Genomic DNA, 24,915 nt, shown 5'->3' with positions numbered 1-24,915 from the left:
GAGCCGTGCGTTCGCTGTTCACCTGTTCCTCTCATAACCGGGCGTCTCCAAAGTGTGAGCCCGTGTGCAAGCGTGTTCCTGCTGGATCGACGTTCTCTGCTTTGGAGGAGTCCATGATAAAAGCCTCATAATCTTCACGCATTCAGCAGGTGATCACCGTTTCCTGCTAGTTTCGATGTGATGCACAGCAGCTGACATGTGCTCAAATGTGCTCGGAATGTTTGTATTTCTGCGATAAAGACCTGTCAAATTCAAGAGACAACGGAATCTTATCAATAACTATTAGTCAGATTTGTTTGAATGAAGCTTGGATTATTGCCTTTTTGCCTGAGAGAGGAAGCTATCGATCATTTAGCAGCTCAAGCTAAAGGTCAGCAGCTAACGTTAGCAACTTTTCACCGTAACCGATCATATTCAGTTGGTTTATTCCCGAGATACTTGAACTTGAAGAGGGAGCTGAGTCAAGGCAAAGCTCTCGATTTACCGATCGATCTACGTTCCCACTCTCACCTATGGTCATGAGATTTGGGTCATGACCGAAAGGACAAGATCGCGAATACAAGCGGCCGAAATGAGTTTCCTTCGCAGGGTGGCTGGGCGCACCCTTGGAGATCAGGTGAGGAGCTCAGTTACGCGGGAGGAGCTCGGAGTAGAGTCGCTGCTCCTTCACGTCGAAAGGAGCAGCTGAGGTGGCTCTGGCATCTGTTCCGGATACCTCCTGGTCGCCTCCCGCGGGAGGTGTTCCAGGCATTTCCTAGTGGGACAAGGCCTCGTGGAAGACCCAGGACACGGTGGTGGGACTATGTCTCCGAGCTGGCCTGGTGTCGCCTCGGGGTCCCCCCAGAACAGCTGGAGGAGGTGTGTGTGGATCGGGAAGTTTGGGCGTCTCTGCTGAGACTGCTGCCCCCGCGACCCGGCCCCGGATCAAGCGGAAGAAAATGGATGGATGGATTATTCATGAAAAATATGTGATTAAAAGTGCTGTTTTCATTCATTTGTGTTGTGTTAAGTTCAAAGACCTGCGCTGTCTGTTCCCCTTTAAAGGTGCATAATGAGACTTTTTATGTGGGAAAAACTGGTATGGCCCGGTGGCTGTTTGGGTGGTTAGCTGAGAGCCTTTACTTTAAAGGAATAGGCCACCGTTTTTACATACTAAGATATGTTCTTACCTCACTTTAGCCGAGTTAATATATCCCCGTCTGGTCTTTGTCCGTGCGCTCTGTCACGCAAACGGAGCACATACGCAGCCTCTCCCACATGTCACATAGCTCCAAAAAAGCTCACGATAGAAGCTACCAAGCTCTTCCACGTGTTCCCTATTTAAATAAAGTTACGTGAAGTGTTTTCATGCGAAGTATATTTACACAGAAATGTAACATGTCGATTTTATAAGCAAATAAAAAGGGGGACTATATTGTGAGGCGTAATGATACGAGGAGCACAGCGTCCGCGTAGTAACTCCTAAAGACTTCCCCGCTCACTTCCGTCAATAACCTTTAGGAGTTACTGCGCGGACGTTTTACTGCTCGTATCATTACGCCTCACAATATAGTACCCCTTTTTATCTGCTTATAAAATCGACATGTTACATTTCTGTGTAAATATACTTCAAATGAAAACACTTCACGTAACTTTATTTAAATAGGGAACACGTGGAAGAGCTTGGTAGCTTCTATCGTGAGCTTTTTCGGAGCTATGTGACATGTGGGAGAGGCTGCGTATGTGTGAGCGCACGGACAAAGACCAGACGGGGATATATTAACACGTCTAAAGTGAGGTAAGAACATATCTTAGTATGTAAAAACGGTGGCCTATTCCTTTAAATCAAAGTGGCCTCCCAAATGCTCCAGGATCAATTGTTTTAGAGCTGGTATGTTTCCTGTATGGAATGTATGTGTAACCAAAAAAACCCATACAGCTGCTGAGCCACTACAAGATTAGACATGCACTCATGCTGAAAAAGTGACATAATGCTCCTTTAATAAGGTTTAGTGCTTTTCCATGCCCTCCTGAATCTCTGTATGAATACGTTTACATTCAGCATGAAACATAAATAAACGAGTTGATGTTGGATAGTTAGACTATGGTTTGTAAGATTGTAAAATGGGGAGAGTGAGAGTAAAATTAAGAGTGAAGTAAACAACCAGGACCAGGGAGAAAAGTAAACAATCAAGCTCCGCCCCCCTCTCTCCTAATTCAGCGCGCACTTGTGTACGTGTACATATATATATGTGTGTGTGTGTGTGTGTGTGTCAGGTCAGTGACAGACAGGGAGCTCCTCAGGGACGAGCGCAAAATCCCTCCACTCATTATCCTCATTCCGCTGATCTAATGGGACAGGACTATGTGGAGCTGTCCCCAATCCACACGTCCCGGAGACACATTTAGGAGGGCGCCGCACAGGTGGGTCCGACACGCCTAGAACACGTCTTCATCGTTGTTCGTGGGATACTGCAGGTGAGTGTGGGAAAAACAGCCTTTCAAAACATCAGTGTGAAACATTTTCTGTACAACTGACTGAAATGAAAGAGTTTATTTCATTTAAGGCGAATGAAGTAAACTCTGCTGGTGAATAGAGAAAACATAATCATTTTGATATTACTGCTGTAGATTACTGATATAAATATGACGAAAAAAATGCATTGCAAGTTTTCATATTTTTTTGCCTAAAAATGGTCACTCTCCCATCGTCAATGAAACATCTTGATTCAAACATTCAAAGTTCCAGTTTTTGCTTTTTCTTTGTTTTTGGAGGGAGTCGATGTTTGAGGCTCAATAAATCAGACCAGTAACCACATTTTTAAGTAAATTTGGTGTTTTTAAATGTGTTTTATCTTTCTGTGAAGCACTTTGGTCCTCCTGGTGTTGCTGTAAAGTGCTATAAAAATAAACTTTGATTGATTGATTGAGTAACCAGGTATCAAAAAATACTTTGGGAAATGCCCCAAAAAAAAGGTTTTGTGCCTGTATTGCTACTGTAAAGACAGTGAGAGAATGGCCTTTTAGTTCAATTACACTGAACAAAAATGTACTTTTGTTAGTGAGCCCTTCTCCATCCCCCTCACAGCTGTGGCATAGAAGATACTGAATAAACTGTGTGAATATTACACAGCTGTGCAATTCATCCAATTTGAATCCAATGGTGATTTTGATAAAGGTCGATCTCAGTAATTGTGCTGTGTGTTTTAATCGACACAACTGGCCAGTCCTGTCGCATTCTGGAAAACCCTCCAGACGCCGCGAAGCTGCAGCGCCTGTCAGGTCAAGCCCAGGGAATCACAAACAGGAAGGCACGCACGACAGCAAGAGAAGAGGATCTGGTGAATTTAAGCGAAAAATCAGATACAAACTCGCGCTAACTCGTCTAAGGCCCCGGACCAAACGCAAACATGTTCGATCAGTCCAGTGTGTCGTCCATATGGGCCCAGAGTTTTGGGGGTAAACCAACATTTCCCAAACCAGGTCCCAGAGTGGAAAGATCTCAAAACGCTGTTTACGTGTCGCTGTTGTTACAACGTCTCTGCGCCAGAGTGGTGTCTGTGATCCATAATCTACTGACCTTAGAATGGGTTTTACTCATGGAACTATGATGGTTTGACTCCGCCCCTCTTTGCTCCACTGCCGTCCACAAGCCACAGGTGACAAGTAGAAAAACACGAGTCAGTGTTTTTGGACTAACAGTTAGAGTCACTGACAGGTTTTTACGTCTGAAGAATAAACTCTCCTCCTTGTCGCTTCTGTAGATCCTAAATCCTTGAATCAGTTTCATTTTCACTGTTTACATTCCACAAAAGTTTACTGCTCATGCGCCTCTACATCTCTATCATCTGTGTGAGCGTCACAGCGCCTCACACAGGCCTGGAAGATGAATTGTGCCGTTTTCACAGACCTGAGTCGTGTTTTGTCTTCGTGTGGATATAGTCTAAAGGTGCATCCGCCAGATCCGCACAGGAGCCACTGCGTATTGTCACGTGCCGTAAATGAGTGCGCGTGACGGCTTGTGCGGAGAGGTGCTATGGATAACCCTCAGCATGACCAACTCTACTACATCATTAAGACACAAGAGACACTGACCATCAGCCCAGGCATTCGGATCAGAGGAATTACATGCTAAATAAACGTATGAAAAAAGAGGATATTATCTCTTATTTGAAGGACAAAGATATCCTTAAAAAAAAAAAAAAAAAACGTCACAGCAGAATATTAACGTGCAGATGTGTCGCAAACTCTAGTGAATGAAGCTGCTTTGTTGGCGGAATCAACTGCAGTTTTACGGTAAATACGTGCACTCTGCTTTTTACGCTAATGCACTTGGCCGTCACTTCTCACGTCTGCTGTAACAGTCAGCTAAAGCCCAGCCTCAGTACGACCCTGGTCCCCCCCCCCGTTCTGCTGACTATCCGTCCGGCTGCGCTCTTAGCCCTGCCGCTGGGCTTCAGCCGCCTCTCTCTCCACGACAGAGTGAAAAGTCGCCCCCCGGCAGCTGTGCTTGGTTAGCACTTTGTGAGGACAGAACACTCAGCCGTCATCCGGAGCCTTTGAATATACTCATTACCTAAGTACCCCGCTAATAAAGTCAATAGAGCGAGAGGAGAGGGGGGAGCGAGAGGAGAGGGGGGAGCGAGTCAGCGCCGCGTCAGCAGAGACGGGCAGGGACGAGGAGACGGGTGAGGAGACAAGGAGAGGCCCGAGGAGACGGGTGAGGAGACAAGGAGAGGCCTGAGGAGACGGGTGAGGAGACAAGGAGAGGCCCGAGGAGACGGGTGAGGAGACAAGGAGAGGCCCGAGGAGACGGGTGAGGAGACAAGGAGAGGCCTGAGGAGACGGGTGAGGAGACAAGGAGAGGCCCGAGGAGACGGGTGAGGAGACAAGAGAGGCCTGAGGAGACGGGTGAGGAAACAAGGAGAGGCCTGAGGAGACGGGTGAGGAAACGAGGAGACGCCTGAGGAGACGGGTGAGGAGACAAGGAGAGGCCTGAGGAGACGGGTGAGGAGACAAGGAGAGGCCTGAGGAAACGAGGAGACGCGTGAGGAAATGAGGAGACACATAAGGAAACGAGGAGACACGTGACACACTCGTCGCAGAGTGAGCCCAATCTCGCTGTAATTGGAAAGATACAGACGGCGTGTTTGTAATTTCCCATATATGGTCATGTTCAAAGCAGCGAGAGGGGAAAACAAAGATATGAATAAAAACGGAACTTTCTCAAATCAGGTCCTGTGTGGCCATTGTTCACAGTGATATCACTAACATTAAGACGTGTGGAGAAAACGAGCGCAGTGATGATGATGTCACAGACAGCGTGTGGAGGGGGCGTGTCTAAAGGCTCAGAGGTTCTTAAAGAGACAGAGGCCTATTTCAAGACATTCACTGCAGCCATTTTGAGAGAGACATTTCATACAAGGCAGTTATTCTGATTTACTGACCAACAGAAGGTTTGGTCATCACTGCAGTGTGATATAGACTGGAGGCCCCTCTTTCATACAACATCTAGTTTGTCTGAGCCGTGCACAGATCAGCGATTGTCCTCGCCCTGTACCAGTCTGTCCTGTTGCGGCGCATCTACAGTTGTGTGAAGGAAGAAAGCTGATACGTCCAGAGGAGCCGAGGCCAGGGCTCGATCGATGTCTCTGATGGGTCAAGTCAAAGCCGCTCTTGTGGTTTCTCCGTAAGGGACTTGATTAGAGGCGTCCATCACAGAGCGTCCGCCGCCACTCCAGCCAAACCGATCTGGACCGGCGCCGGACAACTATCCAAGACACAACCTCCTCTCTCTGGACACACGTGGGTTCTAGTGGGGCAAGAAATGGTCACTTCATGGTCGGGGCAATTGCCACATTTGGCAGGAACGCTCTCTGGGTCCTCAGGAAAAAGCCGTGTCCTCTCGTGGTGTCTCGTGGTGTTTAGTTATTCAGTGTGAGCGCATTCTTACAGCATCTGTAATGTAGGAATCACAGTTTCCTCTCGCCGCTGGAGAGGACAGCGACAGGCGGGAGGGAGCGCTGCCCGGTGTAGCAGAGGCGCAGCTTCAACCGGACAAATCAGAAGCAAAGGAATGAACCAGTCACAGTCTAACAACATGGTGTAAAGGCAGAGTTGGGTAGTTTTGTTTCCGCTTATAAATGAAACTGCAAGTCCACATTAACTCCGACGATGTACTGCAAACGAGAATGGGAGCGATTTAGGAAAAAAATAAGAATACACTGAGGAAAAATGGGGGGAAATAGGGAAAATATTAGATAAAATATGAGCAAAAATTAGGGGGAAAATTGGGAAAACAAGAAAAAATGGTGGAGCATTGGGAAAAATAGCATTTATTTGAGCTGAAATAACCAAGTCACTTCCTTTAAAGGGACTATACAGAGTTTAAAAATGTTAAAATCAAGTATTTTCCTCCCCTTACATGTTCAAACAAGGTCCTAATGTGTAGAATGAGCCCAGACCTGTTCACCACAACTGCCTCTAAAATCCTGCCCTGTCACTCAGAAAGCTGTTAATTCGGGTCCAAAGCGCCGTCATGCACGAGCTTAATATAAAAGGTGCAGTTACACGTATGACCTGAGGTGGCAGTAGTGAGTATAAAATGGCTAACTTGTATCTAGTCCCTTTAATGCTGTCGCTGGATTAAAATAAGCATAAAAACGTGGATCTAGATAAAAGATTTTTTGCTTGTGATGCCAGACTGGTATCGTTTAACGGTTCCAGCCCCAGTAATGACACTCAAACAGGAAATGGAAAACACACTGTCATGTTGCATCAAAGAGCTGAGACACCTGCAAATAAGAACTGCAATTTTAATCTGGTCTCAAAGAACAAATCGCAAAAGCTGCAGGTTTTATGTCCCTGCAGTAAAAGAATATCCATATGATTCTGGATCAGTTCATGTTGTTTTCAATTACAGCTGCAAAATTCCAGAAGTTTCAAATGTAGAATAAATGAATTGAATTGAATTGAATTTGATTAAGAGAAGTGACACTTGGACTTTCAGTGGACGGCAGTGGCTCAGGACTGTTACATGTAATGGAATAATACAGAACAGGCCCTTCAGCAGCAGCAGAAGAAAGGACGTCAGTGAACAGGATCAGTCTAAACTGTGAGAATGAAAATACTATTATGTACTATCAAATACCTGTTTCCGACATTTAAACACCTCATGAGGGCAGGAAATCAGATCCGACCCACTGGATAACATTGTGCTTTGCTTTGTGACTGCACCATCAGAGATCAGTGATGATTGGGATGGGAACAGTCCTCTGCAGCTGAACACAAACACTGTCTCTGACGCAGGCATCCCGATGCTCTTGTTGCATTTTTAATGGAAGCGTTCCCTCTCTCCGCAGAGCTCTGGCCAATAGGAGCCTGTTGCTTGGTAGGAAAATGAAGCCACACCAGGGACGTGTCGTGTACATGGCACAAGGTTTGCATCACTTTCGAAACAAATCAAGTCACAAAACACTTGGGAACTGATGGAAGCGAGGGACCAACCAGTCACTCACTGACTCCGTCTAAATGCAGTCAAAAGCCCTTTCAAAACCGGGACATTAGCAAAAACACGGGCCATGTAACCAACCCGAATATTGGGTCATGAAAACCCGTATTGGAATATCCCCATCGAAAGAAACATTCATGTGTGTTCTGCTCATGTTCTTTCTGCATGTTCTTTTGTTATTATTGATTATATTCATTAACCCCCATGCTACTGTGTGCGCTCCAATCATTTGGAACTGCCCAGCAGCCTGGGGACCATGGCCCAAATCTTCGCATGGATTTGGGACCAATCACAGAACGAGGAGGGACGGCAAGACGATGACGCAATATTAGACATACTTGTAGTTTGTTTGACAGCAGCAGACGCAACGCCATCTTTCAAACGAGCTTTGGACCATGTTCTAAATATTTTAGCTCAAAAGCTCACAGCGGGTACGTCATATGTCATCTGATACGATGATACGATTGGCTATGGCTCCGTGCAGACGCATGATAGAGATTCTTAGCACCCAATAAAGGGCTATGGACGATGGCAAACCACACCTCTCCTATGAGAACATGAACTGGTGGTCCCCAGACTCAATATCACTTGATATTTGTCTAGCGATAGCCAGGCTAATGATTGATTTCAAATGAAAGCATTTGAACTGACCTCTGCAATAATATTTTACTATAATGTAGAATACTGCATAATACAAGAGAGAGAACATGATTTAACTTATTATGACCAATGAAGCGGCACAATGTTCTATAATCATCAGTTCTCATTGGTGCAGCTGTAGGACCTGGACTAAATGATTTATCCCAAAATAAAGGCCTATTATCTCAACATCTCATGCACTTCAAACATGATTTGAGTGGTTTTGGTGAAAACAGGAGCTCCATGGTAACGCTCTGGGGCGGGGCTTCAGCTGTTTTGGTTCACGTCTAACAACAATAATCGAGAAAGATGCATTATATGGGTCTAACCGGCTCCTCCTCTTCATCTCCGCTCTCTCTTCCTCCCCCGAGTGTGTTTTGCCGGTGACCGGTCCCTCGTGCTGGTGTGCAGTCTCATATATAAACAGACTAACGTTTCCGACGCTCCAGTACGAAATGTGAGCAGAACTGTTTTGGAGGGATGGGACTCTGCGGTTGACCCGGTTTGTGTGGCTGATCTATCAGTAGCTCACATTCGACGTAATGGGCACCCCTGCTCTGAGCACATTCTGAGGCCATGGAACCCAGGGTGCTCAGGGTGCTGCAGCACACCCTGGTGGATGGTTTGCACATTGCAGGCATTAATAAATTGGAAATAAGTACCGGGGGCAATTTTGTCTCTCAGCACTCCTAAACTAAAACACATTCCCACAGCCCGGATTCTTGGCGCTCAGAGAAGTGGCAGTTCACCCAAGGGACATATTTAGAAGCACCACCAGAAAACACAGCTCCTATAGCACTGATCACAATTATGCCAAATGATATTTTAGCACACTACGCATGCGCCATGGCCATATTAGATTCAGACAGACTAAGTTCAATCAGTGAAGCGACTCAACAGACACATCAGGTAACAACAAAACACTGTGATATGGTGATCGGGATCATATGAAGGGAGTATTTGTCACTCCTCTTCCTAAGTGTGGAAGGAATCCCAGGAGATGGATTTACAGTAAAGAATGTGACCAACCTTTATGTGCTCTCTACATTTCACGGGTGGAAAGGGGCCAACAATTGAAAATCCAGATCTGTGAAATCAGACTAGTGCCTGCAATGTGAGTGCAGGTCCGATTATTTAAACACTGCGGTGACGTTAGTTAGCTCTAGTCACGGCTTTAGCTGGTCGGCTGTGACTAGAGCTTCCCTCTCAGGTTCTGTCAAGCTAATGTCAGATGTTTGAATATCCATCGAACTTCACCGCAGTATCGTAAACACAGCACACACTGCAACGCAAGACATTTCAGGCCATCAGTTTACTCCTACACTGTGTTTCACTACATTGAAATGACTTTCCCGGGACGTTGTCCATCGCAGGTGTCACCATTGTAGGTTTGTCTGAACGTTCGGGCATCTCGCGCTGTCACCGGAGCTTATGAATATTAAAGAGCAAATCTGACGTCATTTGCGATCAGTGCTATTAGAGCAATATTTGAACTGTAGAGTCTGTACACCCCTCCTGGAACCACCTTAACGTGGTGGAGGGATTTGAGAACCTGAATGATCCTGGAGCTCTGTTGTCGGGGGCTTCATGCCCCTGGTAGGGTCTCCCATGGCAAACAGGTCCTAGGTGACGGGTCAGACAAAGAGCGGTTCAGAAGCTCCTTATGAAAGACCAACAGGCCGGGTCAGAACCATGAGGCCGTCCTTCTGTGGACCCCCCACCTGCAGGGGGAGCCATAAGGGGCTGCAACAGCTGCCCCCACGACCCGGCAACGGACAAGTGGATGAAAATGGATGGATGGAGTCTGTACTTTTACTCAACCCCTGTATCTCAGCCTACCCCAGGGCAGCTGTGGCTACAATAGTACACAGTAATCCAAAATAGAAATGATTTTAAGCATTGTGACTAATAACTTGCTTGCTGCAACACACAACGTTTTGCCCTGTAAATGACACCGGGAGTACAACAGCACAGTGCCACCTGAATGTTGACTTTGGGGGGCCAACTTCACACAGGTCAAAATAGCTTTCGACTTGATGAATTTAGTTTCATTTTTTAAATCTTATTTTTAATGTATGTTCACATGGGAACAGGAAGTAGTCGTTAACCTACACTGGCCAACAGGAAGTTAGCCAAAAACACTCCACTGCCTCATTTCCTGACCCTTTGACCGGACAAACAGTGTCCACAAACACCACTTTCATCTTTGTGCTCCTGCACCTCTTTTTGGGGAACATGTCTTTTGTTTTTTTTAAGCGCAGTATTTCAGACGGTCCATTCGTTTGAGGACAGGGTGACTTTCCAAGGTCTCCTTCAGGCAGCCCCTGCATTATGACAATTACACTGTGTTACATCACCTCCACACAGGCCTGCCGTGTGCCCCTTCGCTCGGGACGGGACGGGGTGGTTATTCGGTACAGACGGACTGCAGAAGTCGACGCACTCTCTCGTCATACTGTAGGTGCCTCTGTCTGTTACTGCTATTGGAAAAAAAAACTTTATCTTTTCTTCAAATGTTCAGGATTTTGAGCCAGTTTGTTTAAAATGGAAACTTTCACTTGGTAAGTGGTAATCTGGACAATAATCTCTTTATTATTTGGGCAATTCATTGATATTTAAAGCTCAATAAATCAGGCTGGGAATTAGATATTATGTAATCTCTATCTTTAAAATCCCTCTGAAAAAAGCTTCTAAATATTGTTAGGTCCAAGCCTGTAAAGTTTGGAGTCTGTAGGAGCGACTAAAGTGGTGGTTGTTGCATGAGTGTAACAAAAACCTCTTTGGTACCGGGTTCTCCAGAAAGGAAATGACCATATTTGGATTGTAGCGTCATCTCGGTGAGGCTTCAGGACACGTGGATGTGAAATATGTCAATATTTGTGAATGAATGCGTGAGGGAAAGCTGGCTTTGTGAAGAAATGTTGGAGCTACTTCCTGGATATCACTGCCTCGCGACAAAACATCCTAAAATAATCTTTTTTATACTGACATGGAAACTGCATGTATTTTATCATGAAGAAATGCATCAAAATCGATCAATACGACCAAAACCCCTCCCAGTGTACTAGTGTTTACTACCATGACAGTTAATGAATAAAAAACACGCCTGCAGTGGCACTTATGGCCTCTGGGGCAAGAGCTACTTCATACTGCTTTAAAGTCCAACCATCCTCTGCTTTGGATTTCTAGAATTGTTATTACTAACTGTAATATGTGTCAATGCTGAACGGTGACAGCAGGGGGCGCTTTATTACAGGCAGAGGGAGATTCATTTTTAAAGGGTACTTCACATGGAGCTTGTTTCAAAGACAAAAGGCTCTCTAAAGTCTCTGTCTCTTATGGTTCTGAAGTTATCAGCAATAGTCCGCAGCATACAATATACACAGTGGGTGAATGTAATCTCCGCCTACTGTTCTCAGGAAAATGATGTAGAGAACTGCATTGTGGGAGCAGTCATGTGACCGGCTGCTGGCTGCACGTGTCATGAAGTTATTTTGACAAAAGTTTTTTTTTATCAATTCACAAATGGTTTTATCATATAACAGTGTTTTTCATCAGTTCAAATCATATGCATCAACTCACTGCAGTATTCAGCGGGGCAATAACATTCAGAATTTTGCCAAAATCAAGGCCTTGAATGTCATCAAAAAGCATTCATTTAAATAAGTAAGTAAGACTTTTCTTCAAACCATAAACACAACATAAAAACCCAAACTCACACGAACTCAAAATACAACCTGCCATGATTGAGGCAGTTGTGAGCTCAATATCAAATGTGCAGCTCAGTACATTTACGTCTTAGTACAAACAATTTTGTTTTACCTTTTGCACATTTTAAATGTAGTTTCTAAATTTATTGGAAAATGATGACATTGCTCAACATTTTGTATTGTATAAGTAAATCGAAAATGCCGAAATGATGGACTAGAAGCAGCAGTTTTGGCTGAAATTCACCAGATTTCACCACTTTTGATTAAAAGTTTTTCCTGTTTGGGCCAATTCTCTTTCCTCTGTTTGACGAAATGTTTACAAATCTTGAAAATGAATTATGCACCGATTTTGTGGCTTTAAAATGTGGTATTTGGGCAAACGGCCCTTAACAGCCATTAAATTTGACTTGCTTCTTCCTGTATAAACCCCGCTTGTAGTTATGTGAAGATGTCCAGATGAGATGTTTTAGATCAGCTTTGCAAAGATAAAAGTGTTTGAAATGATTCCCTTTCCACAAACTTTCCGCTGCCGTATCAAAGCACCTTAACCAAAGATGCTAAAAGTACAGCAGGTTCTGTAAATAGTATCACTCTGTCCCACCGCACACCGGCGGGTGGTGAGCTCAGCACCATTTCTGCTTACCCTCCGTTCGTCCTCAGCTGCAGCTCCTGTCCTCTCCCCTGTTTCGTCTCTGGTTCTAAATATACACGTCCAGAGCGCAGGGACACCAGCCCCCCAGAGGACACGCGGGGCCCGAAAACAGGCTCCGTCCCGGATCGGAAAGCTGCCACGCACTGTGCTCCTGCCGAGTCGTTACTGGGCCTTACGTCTGCCCCACTGAACCACTACACTCAGCCCCGTCCTCCGCACACCCCCACCCGAACCGCGGAGCCTCGGATCAACGGGCCTCATCGCCACAAGGGGGTGCTGCAGAGATTCATCATTGTTTTATTTTCTTCTTTAAAAACAAAACAAAACATGTCCTTTCATCAAGCAGATCATTCCGAATATTCTCTCCACTTGTGGACGCGTGACCTTAGTTCACATGACCCGAGAGAGACGACGTCTGTGTGGTGAGAGTGTTTGAAACTGTTTTGTCCTCTCCCTGAATCCGTCACAGTCCAACGGTGTTCCTGTTTCTTCCTATTATCAGCGTCTTTTACAGTAGCTAAAAATAGATTGTGACGCAACGCCGCAAAGCATCATGGGGTGCAGAGCGAGCCAAACAAGTGCTCATTTTGCATGGGTAGCTGAGATAGTCGGTTTTCGGATGTTTTTTTTGCAACAAAACACCAAACGCCAAGGAACTAAGCACAATACAGTGGCTGGATCTGAACCGAGCAAATTGCACCTTAGTTTGGCTAGCAGTGCGTTAGAAGAAGGAAGTCAGACTCTTGATATCTAGACTGGTTGCCAGAGTTTTTTTTTTTCTTATCCCATTTCCAAAGCCCGGTAAGATCTGTGACCACATGACACAATTGGAAAGAGAATGGGCCAAACAAAAAATGGCAACGCGGTGGTAATATTTATGTGGACGAGCGGCTTTCAATGTGTGGAGCTTGTTCTCTGTATTTTGTCGGTGGGAAAGGTTCGAGAATGATAAGCTGATACTCGCAACGCTCTCAGATGTGGAGTTATCGAGGAAGCAACAACAATGTCTTTAACAAACGTGGACGAAAAGCCACGGAGAAAGCTCATCATTACGAGATCCTGCGGCTCCGCTAAGTGACATCATGTTTGACACGTCACCGGAGCCGTTTGGTCGGCTATTCCCATAACTTTCCCGTTAAACTCCCGTAATGTTTCAGAGCTGGTGGTGACACAGGTTTGTGGAGAGACAGTGGGGAGGAAGAACAGAGGGAGAGGGAAGCGCAGGAGTCAGCAAGCACTCTATCTCCATCATCCAATGTCTGACAGTCAGCAGCTGTGGAGCACACCGGCACACACACACACACACACACACACGCACGCGCACGCGCACACACACACACACACACACACACACACTCACACACACACACACACACACACACACACACACACACACACACACACACACACACACACACACACACACACACACACACACACACACACACGCACACACACGCACACACCGGCACACACGCACACGCACACGCACACACACACACACACACACACACTCACACGCGCCTTCCCTCACACTTACAGTCACTCAGGGTTTCCCTTAGACAAACATAAAAGGAATCACGTTTCCTTGGGAACCGTGTATTTAACACAAAGTCAGTCACATGGGTCCATATGGATGTGTTTATATTCTCTCACATGAGAAAACTGATCAGAGCAGATTCAGACCAGTGTGAGCGCCTGTCGCCGTGTGGAAACTACAATGAATTAGATGAAGTGCAGAGTAAATAAAGTGGACTTCTACAAAGTCCACAAACACAGCAGCTCCCGTACTTCACTTAACGCAATGAACAGGTTGGGCCGACTTTTCATCTGCAAAGCACCTCCTCTGATTGGTCCCTTGTGCTGTCAATCACTTTGTCAGCCAATCAGCATCACTCTTGCTCCGCTCCTTGGAAAAACAGAGAGCTGGATCTGAGGGAGCCTGTTTCCTCTCACGGAGTTTTTATAAACCCTGTTCTTTATAAACTCTGTTCTTTATAAACACTGTTCTTTATAAACGCTGTTCTTTATAAACCCTGTTCTTTATAAACTCTGTTCTTTATAAACGCTGTTCTTTATAAACTCTGTTCTTTATAAACTCTGTTCTTTATAAACCCTGTTCTTTATAAACTCTGTTCTTTATAAACGCTGTTCTTTATAAACGCTGTTCTTTATAAACTCTGTTCTTTATAAACGCTGTTCTTTATAAACTCTGTTCTTTATAAACCCTGTTCTTTATAAACTCTGTTCTTTATAAACCCTGTTCTTTATAAACCCTGTTCTTTATAAACGCTGTTCTTTATAAACCCTGTTCTTTATAAACTCTGTTCTTTATAAACGCTGTTCTTTATAAACGCTGTTCTTTATAAACTCTGTTCTTTATAAACGCTGTTCTTTATAAACTCTGTTCTTTATAAACCCTGTTCTTTATAAACGCTGTTCTTTATAAACTCTGTTCTTTATAAACACTGTTCTTTATAAACGCTGTTCTTTATAAACCCTGTTCTTTATAAACTCTGTTCTTTATAAACCCTGTTCTTTATAAACCCTGTTCTTTATAAACTCTGTTCTTTATAAACGCTGTTCTTTATAAACTCTGTTCTTTATAAACGCTGTTCTTTATAAACGCTGTTCTTTATAAACTCTGTTCTTTATAAACCCTGTTCTTTATAAACGCTGTTCTTCCTAACATGGGTCATAAACATCGTTCGGGTTTGTCGTCATCTTGTCGTCAGGGTTACACTGATCTGATACTGGTGTCGAATATCGGAGCTGATACTGGAAAAAAAGGCAGTAAATACTCGATACTAAACTGATACTCATGTGTTACAGAATTCAGTCGCTGAGTTAGATTTGGACCAAAGGTATTTTTGATCGGCGTGCAAAATGCTGTGGCCGAAACAGAATGTTACATCAGAATTCAGGATTGGACCTAATTAAATAAAATGCTCCAGTGCTGGAGTGTTTGCTGTTGAAGATTACCTGAACTAATGTTATTAATGTGCAAGTTATAATGATCACTTCATGTGAGTTTATGTAACTTAAACCCTGCTGGATAATTGGTTGAAAAGTCCAGTGATCTATTCCTCGTGCAATGTTTTCCATTCGTTTACAGCTCGGGGGTTCCGGCTCGGAGGGAAATCGGGGAAAATAAAAATGTATGCGTTAAAATCTTTGTAATTAATGAATCGAAATGAACGCCTTAAAGTCCCACCCCTCGTCTTACGTGATCTGACAATGTAGACAAGAGGACCGTTGACTTTTTCACTGAGGGAAAGACACTTTTAAGAAAGTCTCTTGGTATCGGTTCATATTGGACTGTCAGATCAGCAGATACTCAAACCTCCAGTATCGGTATCAGAAAAGCAGGATCGTTGCATCTCAGTAAAGTTAATCTCACTGGTTCTTGAGCCTTTGTTAAAGTCATGGAGTGGTGAGTGAAGGAGAGCGCTTCATTGCTCAGGCCATGAATATATTTACATCCGGGAAGACATCGCGAGCAAGTAACAAATCATTTTGAAAAGCTTTGCCAATGTTTTATGAATGTTTCGCTCAAAGTATAGATAGACAGAATGAGCTCCACGACGTCCTTCAAACACCCGATACGTAACGGAAACCCGGATGGTGTCGGTGACAAAGCAGATATGGAGGATGGATTACAGTGGCCAGCGGAGCGAGGCAGGAGGAGGTGATCCGAGGTCAGGAGCTGGAGGTGAGGACAAATGATGAAGAGGAGACGCTGCGGGGGAAGAGGGGAACACGGGGACGGAGCAATGTCGTTTAGAAACCTTAAAATGGACAAAACCACGACCAGATTCATTCAATTTACCCCCTCTTTCCCCTACCACAAAAAACATGTACAATAGGTTAATCCTCCAGCCAGGTGATTCAGATCATAGCCTGTGTCGGCATCTGGAGATGGGCCCCTGGGTGTGGGGGAGATGCTGTCAAAAGTGACGACCAGTCCTTGTTTCGGACGCATAGATATAACAGTGGCTACGATAACGTCTGGAGTCTGACATGGCCTTACATCGCCATTATTGTACAATATTTAAACAGGGACGAGACATAAAGATAACATCAAGTATAACCCTTTTTGTCAATAAGGAGGTGGACGGGAAACAAAATCATTATAAATTGTGGCCAGACTAGATCCATCTGCACACATAGATTTGCCTTCTAAATTCATTTAATCTTTATTTATCTTATCATTTATTCTTTACAGGGGCTAGATGCAAGTTAGCCATTTTATACTCACTACTGCCACCTCAGGTCATACGTGTAACTGCACCTTTTATATGAAGCTCGTGCATGACGGCTCTTCAGACCCAAAGTAACAGCAGGTGAACAGGTCTGGGCTCATTCGACACATCAGGACATGGAGGAACATGTAGGAGGAAAATACTTCATTTTTACATTTTTAAACTCTGTATAGTCCCTTTAAATCAGGGGTCCTCAAACGTTTGGGGGCCACATTATTGTTCCTGACTGTGATGGGGGGCCAGGCCGGGCCGGGTTGGCTATAACATAGAATTGTATGACCCAGACCAAAATGCAGCAGGCCTGAATGTAGAGATGACTCGCCCCCAGTACTATATCCACAAGATCAGCACTTGATTCAGGCACATGTTTGTTTGGCTGTAGTGGTTTGCAAAAATAGTAATCAAGTCTTCACACTTTGTTTTAATTTGAAAAACCACAGGAACATGATTGCGTAATGTGACCAAAGTAATAACTGTTATACTTGTATTGCACTTTACAAGCCTGTTCACAAGTTTCTCAAAGTGTCGTCATTATTCATTCCCTCCACACTCTGTGGTTAAGCTTCATTTACCACGTGGCTATAATGTGTTGTTTATATCCTGATCTCTTGTGTCAGTGCCCTCTGCTGGACACGTGTGGGACTCTTTTTCATTTATTTAAGTTGCCCCCTAGTGGCTGGAATGGGCTAGAGACTTACATTTATTATACATACACAGGGATTTGTGCTGTACAAGTGGGGCCGGTGAAATGATCTCGCGGGCCATAGTTTGAGGACCCCTGCTCTGCTAAGCATTACATTCACTGTTATGGCTCAGTATACTTCAGTGTTCACGCTCCCTGAACTCACACACACATTTCAGTGGGTTGTTTGGGCCGAAATTTAGGAACCTGTGACCCACGCATGCACAGGTGTAATGGGCACTCCGCTTATGATGGGATTATCGGTGATGGCGTTAATAAGTCTATTATCGAGCAATAATAATTGTGCATCTCTAGCTATTAGTGAAACAATCTGTACAAAATCAAATTTTGTGGCACATCACGTCCAATCAGGAGTGAGGGGGAGGGGACTGGATTGTTTTACTGTCTCTCCTTATTCTGCAATCTTACAGCATATCACTTTAAGTTGTTTTGACTCCACAGAGCCGTGTTTCAGCACCACGGACAGCTCCACAGTCCGCTGCAGAATGAGACTACGATGAGGCTGATTTAATCAGTTTTATGGTTCTCTATGACTATTGCTGATGAAAGAACTCTGCCATGAGAAAGATGCAGTAACAGCTCCAGATCCAAACCTAAAGTTGTGGAGACGATGGAGAGCTCACGCGGCACCTCACTCGCCTGCACAATAACTCAGGACAGGTGGCAAACCAGTGAACACACACGGGTTTAAAGAATAATATCATCAAATTGAGGAATTCTGAAGTTCTGAACACACTTTTAAAAATGTAAATGTACCTGTCGGCCGTTCTCTGGAAAGATTTGACGACGCACAAAGAGAAAAGTCCAGTATTTCCAGTGACTGATACAATTGTTATTTTCTTGATAAATTCAGTTGGAGCAGCTTATATTCAGATGCACTCAATAGTCCAAAAATGACCTTAAAGTATCTTATTTTTCTGGGGGTTCAGATTTCAATTAGTCATGCAGAAGTTAGATGTATATAAATGCTTTAGAATATTGTACAAACTACAGAACTAGAAAATGAGGAGTCTGACAGAGTGACTGAAGTCCAGATGTTTCAATGTTGCAGTGTAAAAGTCTGGCTTTAAAGTTGTGTGATATCAACAAACATCTCACTGTTATTCTGTTGAAAGGAACAAACAAACGCGGGCGTCCTCAGACGGAGCGGGGCATATGTTCCCGCAGTAAACAGCCTGTGTGCAGTATGTAAATGCCGTGTTGGGATTAGAGTCGGCTGAGCGGGCGCCTAATGTACAGCGGCGCGGAGCATCAACAGCCGCGGGCTCACACCAGCCTCTCACCTCCACCAGTCCCTGTGTCTGCACTGTGTTCACCAGGAGCCAGGGCCATTTTACAAATAAAGGTCCTCGTGTTCGCCATAGGTGTGTCATTATTGCACTGGTTCAACTTTCTCTCAAGGGAACTTCGACGGCCATTTTCTCCAAACGCAGACGCCAGAGTTTGCAGTCCAGTAATTATAAATATATCAAAGTCAGAGTTTGAATAGCTAATTCCTGCCTGTTTGATTGATCTATGAACCCGAAAAAACAAGGCACATTTCCAAAGATCCGAACTTCCTCTGAGCAAATCTTTGTAAGTAATATTTAATATGAAAATGATAAATTAAATTCATCAAATTTTCTTCACATTTATGTGAGAAATCAACGTTTTTTTAAAATTTCATTTCATATTAGACATATTTTTAAAAAAGCGGATTCTATTCCAAAGCAATGGAATGAACCATCACAGTGACAATAATTAGTTTAGGGAATAAACTTCAGAAATAAATAAAAGAGTCAAGAATTCTCCTGACATTCAAGAAACCACACCAGCGTCATCTCGGTCGCCTTTCGTGGATACCAAATAAAACATGTTAATATTTGTGAATGAATAAGCGTGGGTGACAGCCATAGTGCCCATCTACATTTATATGTAAATAAATTAATACAAATGAGTGTCAGGTTTTGTTGCTTCCGAATCACGTCCTGTGAAAGAACTGGATCTGACCATCACTCATCAAGACATTGCACTTGCAAGTCAAAGGCTCTAGGGCTCACTCTACTGTACCAGCTCCAACCCCCCCCCCCACACCCCTCCACCTCCCTCCTCCACCCCGACCCGAACCTGAGCCTGTGGGCTGGCACAGAAACTGCCCCACTGCAACACTCTCAAAGTCACCTCTGCGTCAGCCCCCCGCTCCCTCACACTGTATCTGGGGCCTGCACCACAAACCACGCCCCCTTTGCAGAAACCACGCCCCCATTCCGCTACACCCCACCCATATCTCAAAGCCCCCCCCCCCCCCCATCCTCAGAAATTCCTCCACCTGAGTCTACTGAGGTGCACTCGCCTGACATGCAGATGTGTGAATGGTAAATTACAAAGCACTTTTCTACCTTCATCAGACCCAAAGTGCTTTACAGTGAGGAACCAGTCACCCATTCACCAATGTACGCAGACACTGGGGGCAAGTAGGGTGAAGTGTCTTGCCCAAGGACACAACCACAGTGTGCATTTGCGGGAGCCAGGACTTCTGGTGTCATTTAGCGGCACCAGCCCTGCTTTAAAAGTCAAAGCAAACACAAAAAGCCAAAATGAGCAAAAAAATGGACATCTTTGGATTTTGTCTTGAAATCATCATAAAAAGTTTGCCACATTCCTCCGACTCTGTTCAAAAAACACACTTGCCAGGTATCGAGAAGTTCTCGGCCTCAGTCACAACGTTCGAAACACACCAACTGCAAACGTCTGCGGGAGATTTGAACTTTTTCAATTTGCTTTTCAAATTGACCCTGGGCCGACCCAAATGACAACCAGATAAAAAAGATTTCAAATCCCCCTGAGCAAATGTTTGTAACTGATATGTTGCAAAATAAAGTTATTAATTTAAACTCGGCTTATTATTTTGGTGTTATCTAAGACGTAATCTGTACACATAAAATGCCCTGTTTTTATATGAAAACTCAAACTGAAAGAACATTTTTGAGTGACAGTGCAGGATTTTAGAGGCAGTTGTGGTGAACAGGTCTGAGCTCATTCTACATTGCTTGAACATGTAGGGGAGGAAAACACTTCATTTGAACATGTTTAATCTCTGTATAGTCCCTTTAAGGTGCACGGTATTCTCTGGGTAAATCATCTCATGAGCTGAACAGTATTTATCTCAAACTGTGCGCACTCTTCAGTGAAGACTAAAGAAACTCCCAAAATAATCATCCAAGCAGAGAACAAATCTTATCCATTATTAATAATATCACTTGTATTGCACTTTACAAGCCTGTGTTACCAAGTTTCTCAAAGCGCCACACTTTGGTCATTACTTATTCACCCCATACTCTGTAGTGGTAAGCTGCTATTTTAGCCACACCTGCCCCACCACCACCAACTACATTCATTGTGGCCTATTGTACATGTTTTTAGTGGTATGGGAAACCTGGAGGAAACCTACGCCAGTGATCCAACCTGGGCCGCCCTGTTTTTGCACAACTGCATAACCTTGCCAGTGATTGTTATGTCATGGTACAAACGAGAGTGGAATGGACTGAATGTTCAATAAGCCCTTAAAGGTGCACTATGCAACTTTATAGGTAAAAAATCTCAATATGTGTGTTTGACCTTTTAATGACTCAGTGGCGTTGTGAGTGCAGCGGGACCTTTGCTTTCCCCCACAGTGACCTCTATGACGCTCCAGGTTCAACTGTCACAGGCCACTGTGAGGGAAAGCATAACCATAACCCCACTGAGTCACCAAAAGGTCAGAAATCAAGTTGTTTTTTTTCACATAAAAAATGACATAGTGCACCTTTGAGTAAATATAAAAAATATAGGTCTTGTTTCTTTTTCGTGAACATTGTAAAGGATAATCGTGAATAATCGTAAAATCTGAATATTTGTCCACACAATAATTGTGACTCAAAAATGTAGAATTGTGACATTCCTAATTGTGGCTATAAACACCTTTTGGAAACTTTTGGAGGGAAAATGTGTTGGTAAGGATTCCTCATTTGCCTGGAGCGCCCCCGTTAGGCAGCAGGGGCAATGACGCCTGATAAAACAGGACAAACAAAAGCTAAAAGTGTTTCCTACGTATATTATCATGGACCTTTCAAAACGTCCAGGCCAGTTCCTGGTTCAATGTAGTACATGATACACGTCAGGACGTCCAAATCTGCGCAGACGTTCTGCTTTCATTTTCTCTTTGAATCCATTTGTTTCTGATGCTCCTCCATCTACACTTTGCACCAAATGTGCCCAAACTTTCTCCAAATGTTTTACCTTAAATGACCCACATGGCAGATAGGGCAGAGAGAGAGAGAGAGAACCAAAGGAGAAAGGGAGAGGAGGGGAAGAGAGAGAGAGAGAGAGAGAGAGAGAGAGAAAGAGAGAGAGAGAGAGAGAGAGAGGGGAAAATAGTGAGGGGTTGAGGAATGGGCAAGACAGGGGGAGGTGGAGAGAGAGAGACATAGTGAGAGGGGAGGGAGACGAGAAGAGAGAGGGGTAGAGAGAGAGAGGGAGAGAAAGGGGAAGGAATATATGGAAAGAGAGAGGCAGAGAAGAGAAAGAGAGGAGGGAGAGAAAAAACGTGACACGGGAGAAGAGAGAGAGAGGAGAAGGGGAGAGAGACAAGAGAAGAGAGTTGAAAGCAGGCGAAGAGGGAGACAGAAGAGAGAGAGAGAAGAGAGAGAGAGAAAAGGGAAGGGGGGGTGACAAGAAGAGCAAAAAGAGAAAAGAGAGAGGGAAGAGGAGAAAGGAATAGAGACAAAGGCAGTGAGCGAGAGCCCTGAAAAGCCAAGTGTTGGTGAGATCATTAAGAACAGCCTGCTCTCACTGATGACCCGCCGCACCAGCACCCTGCAGCACCCAGCTCAGTCACCCCGAGAGGAGAGGGGACCACCAGCGGAGGGACAGCAGCGTCCTGTCCCTGCAGTGTCTGAGTGTTTACAGTAAAAAGGGGACAGTGACTTGATTGGAGCGCAGCCGCGGAAACGCAGTGGCAGAGCTCGGCCGTCACGCTGCGACACAGGCTGCTGCGCTTTCTGCTGTAAAAGCAAAAAGTGAGCTGCAGTGTCCTGCGGAGTGCGGAGAGACGGGACAGACGCGGTGGACGCACTCAGGGGCGACCGCCGGCGACACCAGGACAAGTGGGAAGATTATTGTCTAATTCTATTCCCCAAATACCTTCCTTTTAGCTTTATTACAGACTGACAATATCAGAGCGTTTTCTCTACAAAGGGAGTCACATACAAAGCAGTCCATTCACTGTTTGTCTCCAAAATACTCATATTTGGTGATGGAATGTACTGAGAGCAGAAGCAGCCTGTTCAGAACCAAACCAGAGCTGCACTACTGAACATGAATAATTCATCTGGATTTAGCAGGTCTGACCAACACTGACAGGGGCTCTGAGTAGGCTCATGGGACAGAGGTCTGAGGGGGACAGGTGCGCACAGAGGACACAGAGGCGTCCCTCTCACGCGGAGACACCTTGGACAGAGCGGGCACAGAGAGGAGGGGGTCAGAGCAGCAGTGCCGCAGTGCCCGCTCCAGGGCGCACTCACCCGGGCGTACTTGGACGAGTAGGGGTCCTCAAAGAGCGCCCACATGCGCGGCTGCCACACCTCCCACCACGTGGGTCTGCGCCGGTCATCCTGCACGCACAGCCGCTTCAGGTCCCCGTCCGCGCCGCCCGTCAGCGCCGGGTCGTTCTCGGGCTCGTCCGGCTCGGGCGTCTCGAAGCTGTCCAGCGCCTCCTCCGCGTCGCGATGCTGCCGGTAGTTCATCCAGCAGCATGCCTCCACGTCCGTCTCGTCGATGCCCCAGAAGGCGAGCTCATCCTCGAACAGCGGGCCGCACACGTCGTTGGGGCAGTGCAGCTTCCCGGTGCGGTAGTAGTTGAGGATGAAGGCGAAGGTGGCGGGGTGGCGGTCGAAGAAGAACTCGTCGGTCTTGGGGTCGTAGTCGAAGTTGCTGAAGGCGTCGGGCTCGGTCAGCCAGGACAGGCGCGTGCCCGGCAGCGTCTTCAGGGTGCTCCGGTAGGTCTCGTGCCGCACGCCGCCGCAGTTGATGACGATCTTCTCGCTATCTGACGCGGAGCAGGTCATGGCTGCGCTGGGGCATGCTCCTGGACTCAGCGCCCGGGTCCTGGTGCTGCTGCTGCGGCTTCTTTGCGCGCCATGCACCCCCTCCTCTCTCTCTGCCTCGGTCTGACTCTGCAGCAAACGGGCTCTGCGGCGCACCGTCCTGACAGAGGGGAGATGGAGGAGAGAGAGAGAGAGAGAGAGAGAGAGAGGGAGAGAGAGAGAGAGAGAGAGAGAGAGAGAGAGAGAGAGAGCAGAGGCTCGGAGAGAGAAGGGCAAGGACAGAGGAGAGGGAGGACTTCATTTATTTCATCACTGCAATAACAGCAAAAAAGTCACTTGCAAGTTGTATTTGGAGAGACAAATGACCAGATGAGAAGTGCACACAATGAAGTGAAACGAAAAGCTAAACTGCAGCATTCATCTCACACAGCAGAACATTCCATTGTGTTCAAGCTAAATTCATATCAAATGTGCAACGAGCACTGCAGTATTAGGCTAACGGAAACAGAAATGTGTAAACTGAAGTGAGGGGTTGGTTGTCACATTGCTCCTTCATAGCCACACCAGGGGTCACTGGACATCAAGTTCAACATCCCAATTCTCCTGCTGTAAAATGTTATCACTCACTCTAAATAAAGATTTCAATTTTTTGTGGGTTTGGCCAGTCGGATGTTTTTGAATCTGGAAAATCTTATATTTGGCAAAAACGTGTGAGAGTTAGATCGAACTCTTTGTCAGATGGTTGGCTGGGGTTGGTTGTCACACAGAGTTTAAATGTTGGAGGAAAATGTGCTCTTTGCTTTTATGATCACATCAACCCTAGAACACTATTGCCGGGTGTTTTTCACCAGAGCGAATCCATGTCTGTGATGTTCACGATGCTGTGTTTATCTGAGTGTCCTGGGCCTCAGCTTCAGCTTTGTCTTGGACATCTTTGATGGTCTGGGTGTTTGAATCCAAAACACACTTTCTCCTACAGGCACATGTTTGCAATAGTGATAGAAGGTAGGGGAGGGTTAGTGTATAAGACCAGGCAATCTCGCCCCTTTCAAGGTTGACATTCAGGACTGACACATTTATTTTGCTTCAACTACAGCGTTGCTCCAGTCGCAGAGTTCAGTGTCTCTGGTTTCACAGTAACACATAGATATTTTAGTCAGCCCATTCAAAATATGACGTATTTAGTTCCTCTCTCTCTCTCTCTCTCTCCCCTGGCGTTAGTGATGGTTAGTGATGGTGTTATGAATTTGAGTGATAGTTTTCTAGGGTTAATCTAATCATTAGCGTTTGTTAAGCCCATCATTTACTGCATTGGGTGATTTCCTGCATTTTTAAAGCGAGACACTGCTGATGAATTGGGGGAATAATAGAGTGATGTCAATTTTAAACTTCTGCCGT

The 24,915-nt window shown here is 45.3% G+C and overlaps 1 protein-coding gene across 4 annotated transcripts in view; it reads right to left on the bottom strand.

The window, feature by feature from the left end:
• The window catches only part of kcnc3a (potassium voltage-gated channel, Shaw-related subfamily, member 3a), a 75,754-nt gene extending 52,078 nt beyond the window's left edge, over positions 1–23,676 (bottom strand). For all 4 annotated transcript variants that reach the window (XM_079565447.1, XM_079565445.1, XM_079565446.1 and 1 more), the window contains exon 1: positions 22,996–23,676. In XM_079565447.1, coding sequence (XP_079421573.1) covers positions 22,996–23,538 — 543 coding nt within the window. In that variant the 5' untranslated portion in view covers positions 23,539–23,676. The remainder of the gene's footprint in view (positions 1–22,995) is intronic.
• Positions 23,677–24,915: the final 1,239 nt, after the last annotated feature.

This window comes from Gobius niger (genome assembly GCF_951799975.1).
Source record: "Gobius niger genome assembly, chromosome: 10".
NCBI lineage: Eukaryota > Metazoa > Chordata > Actinopteri > Gobiiformes > Gobiidae > Gobius > Gobius niger.
Note: the sequence above shows the minus strand (reverse complement) of the source record. Positions and strands in the feature narration are given on the sequence as shown.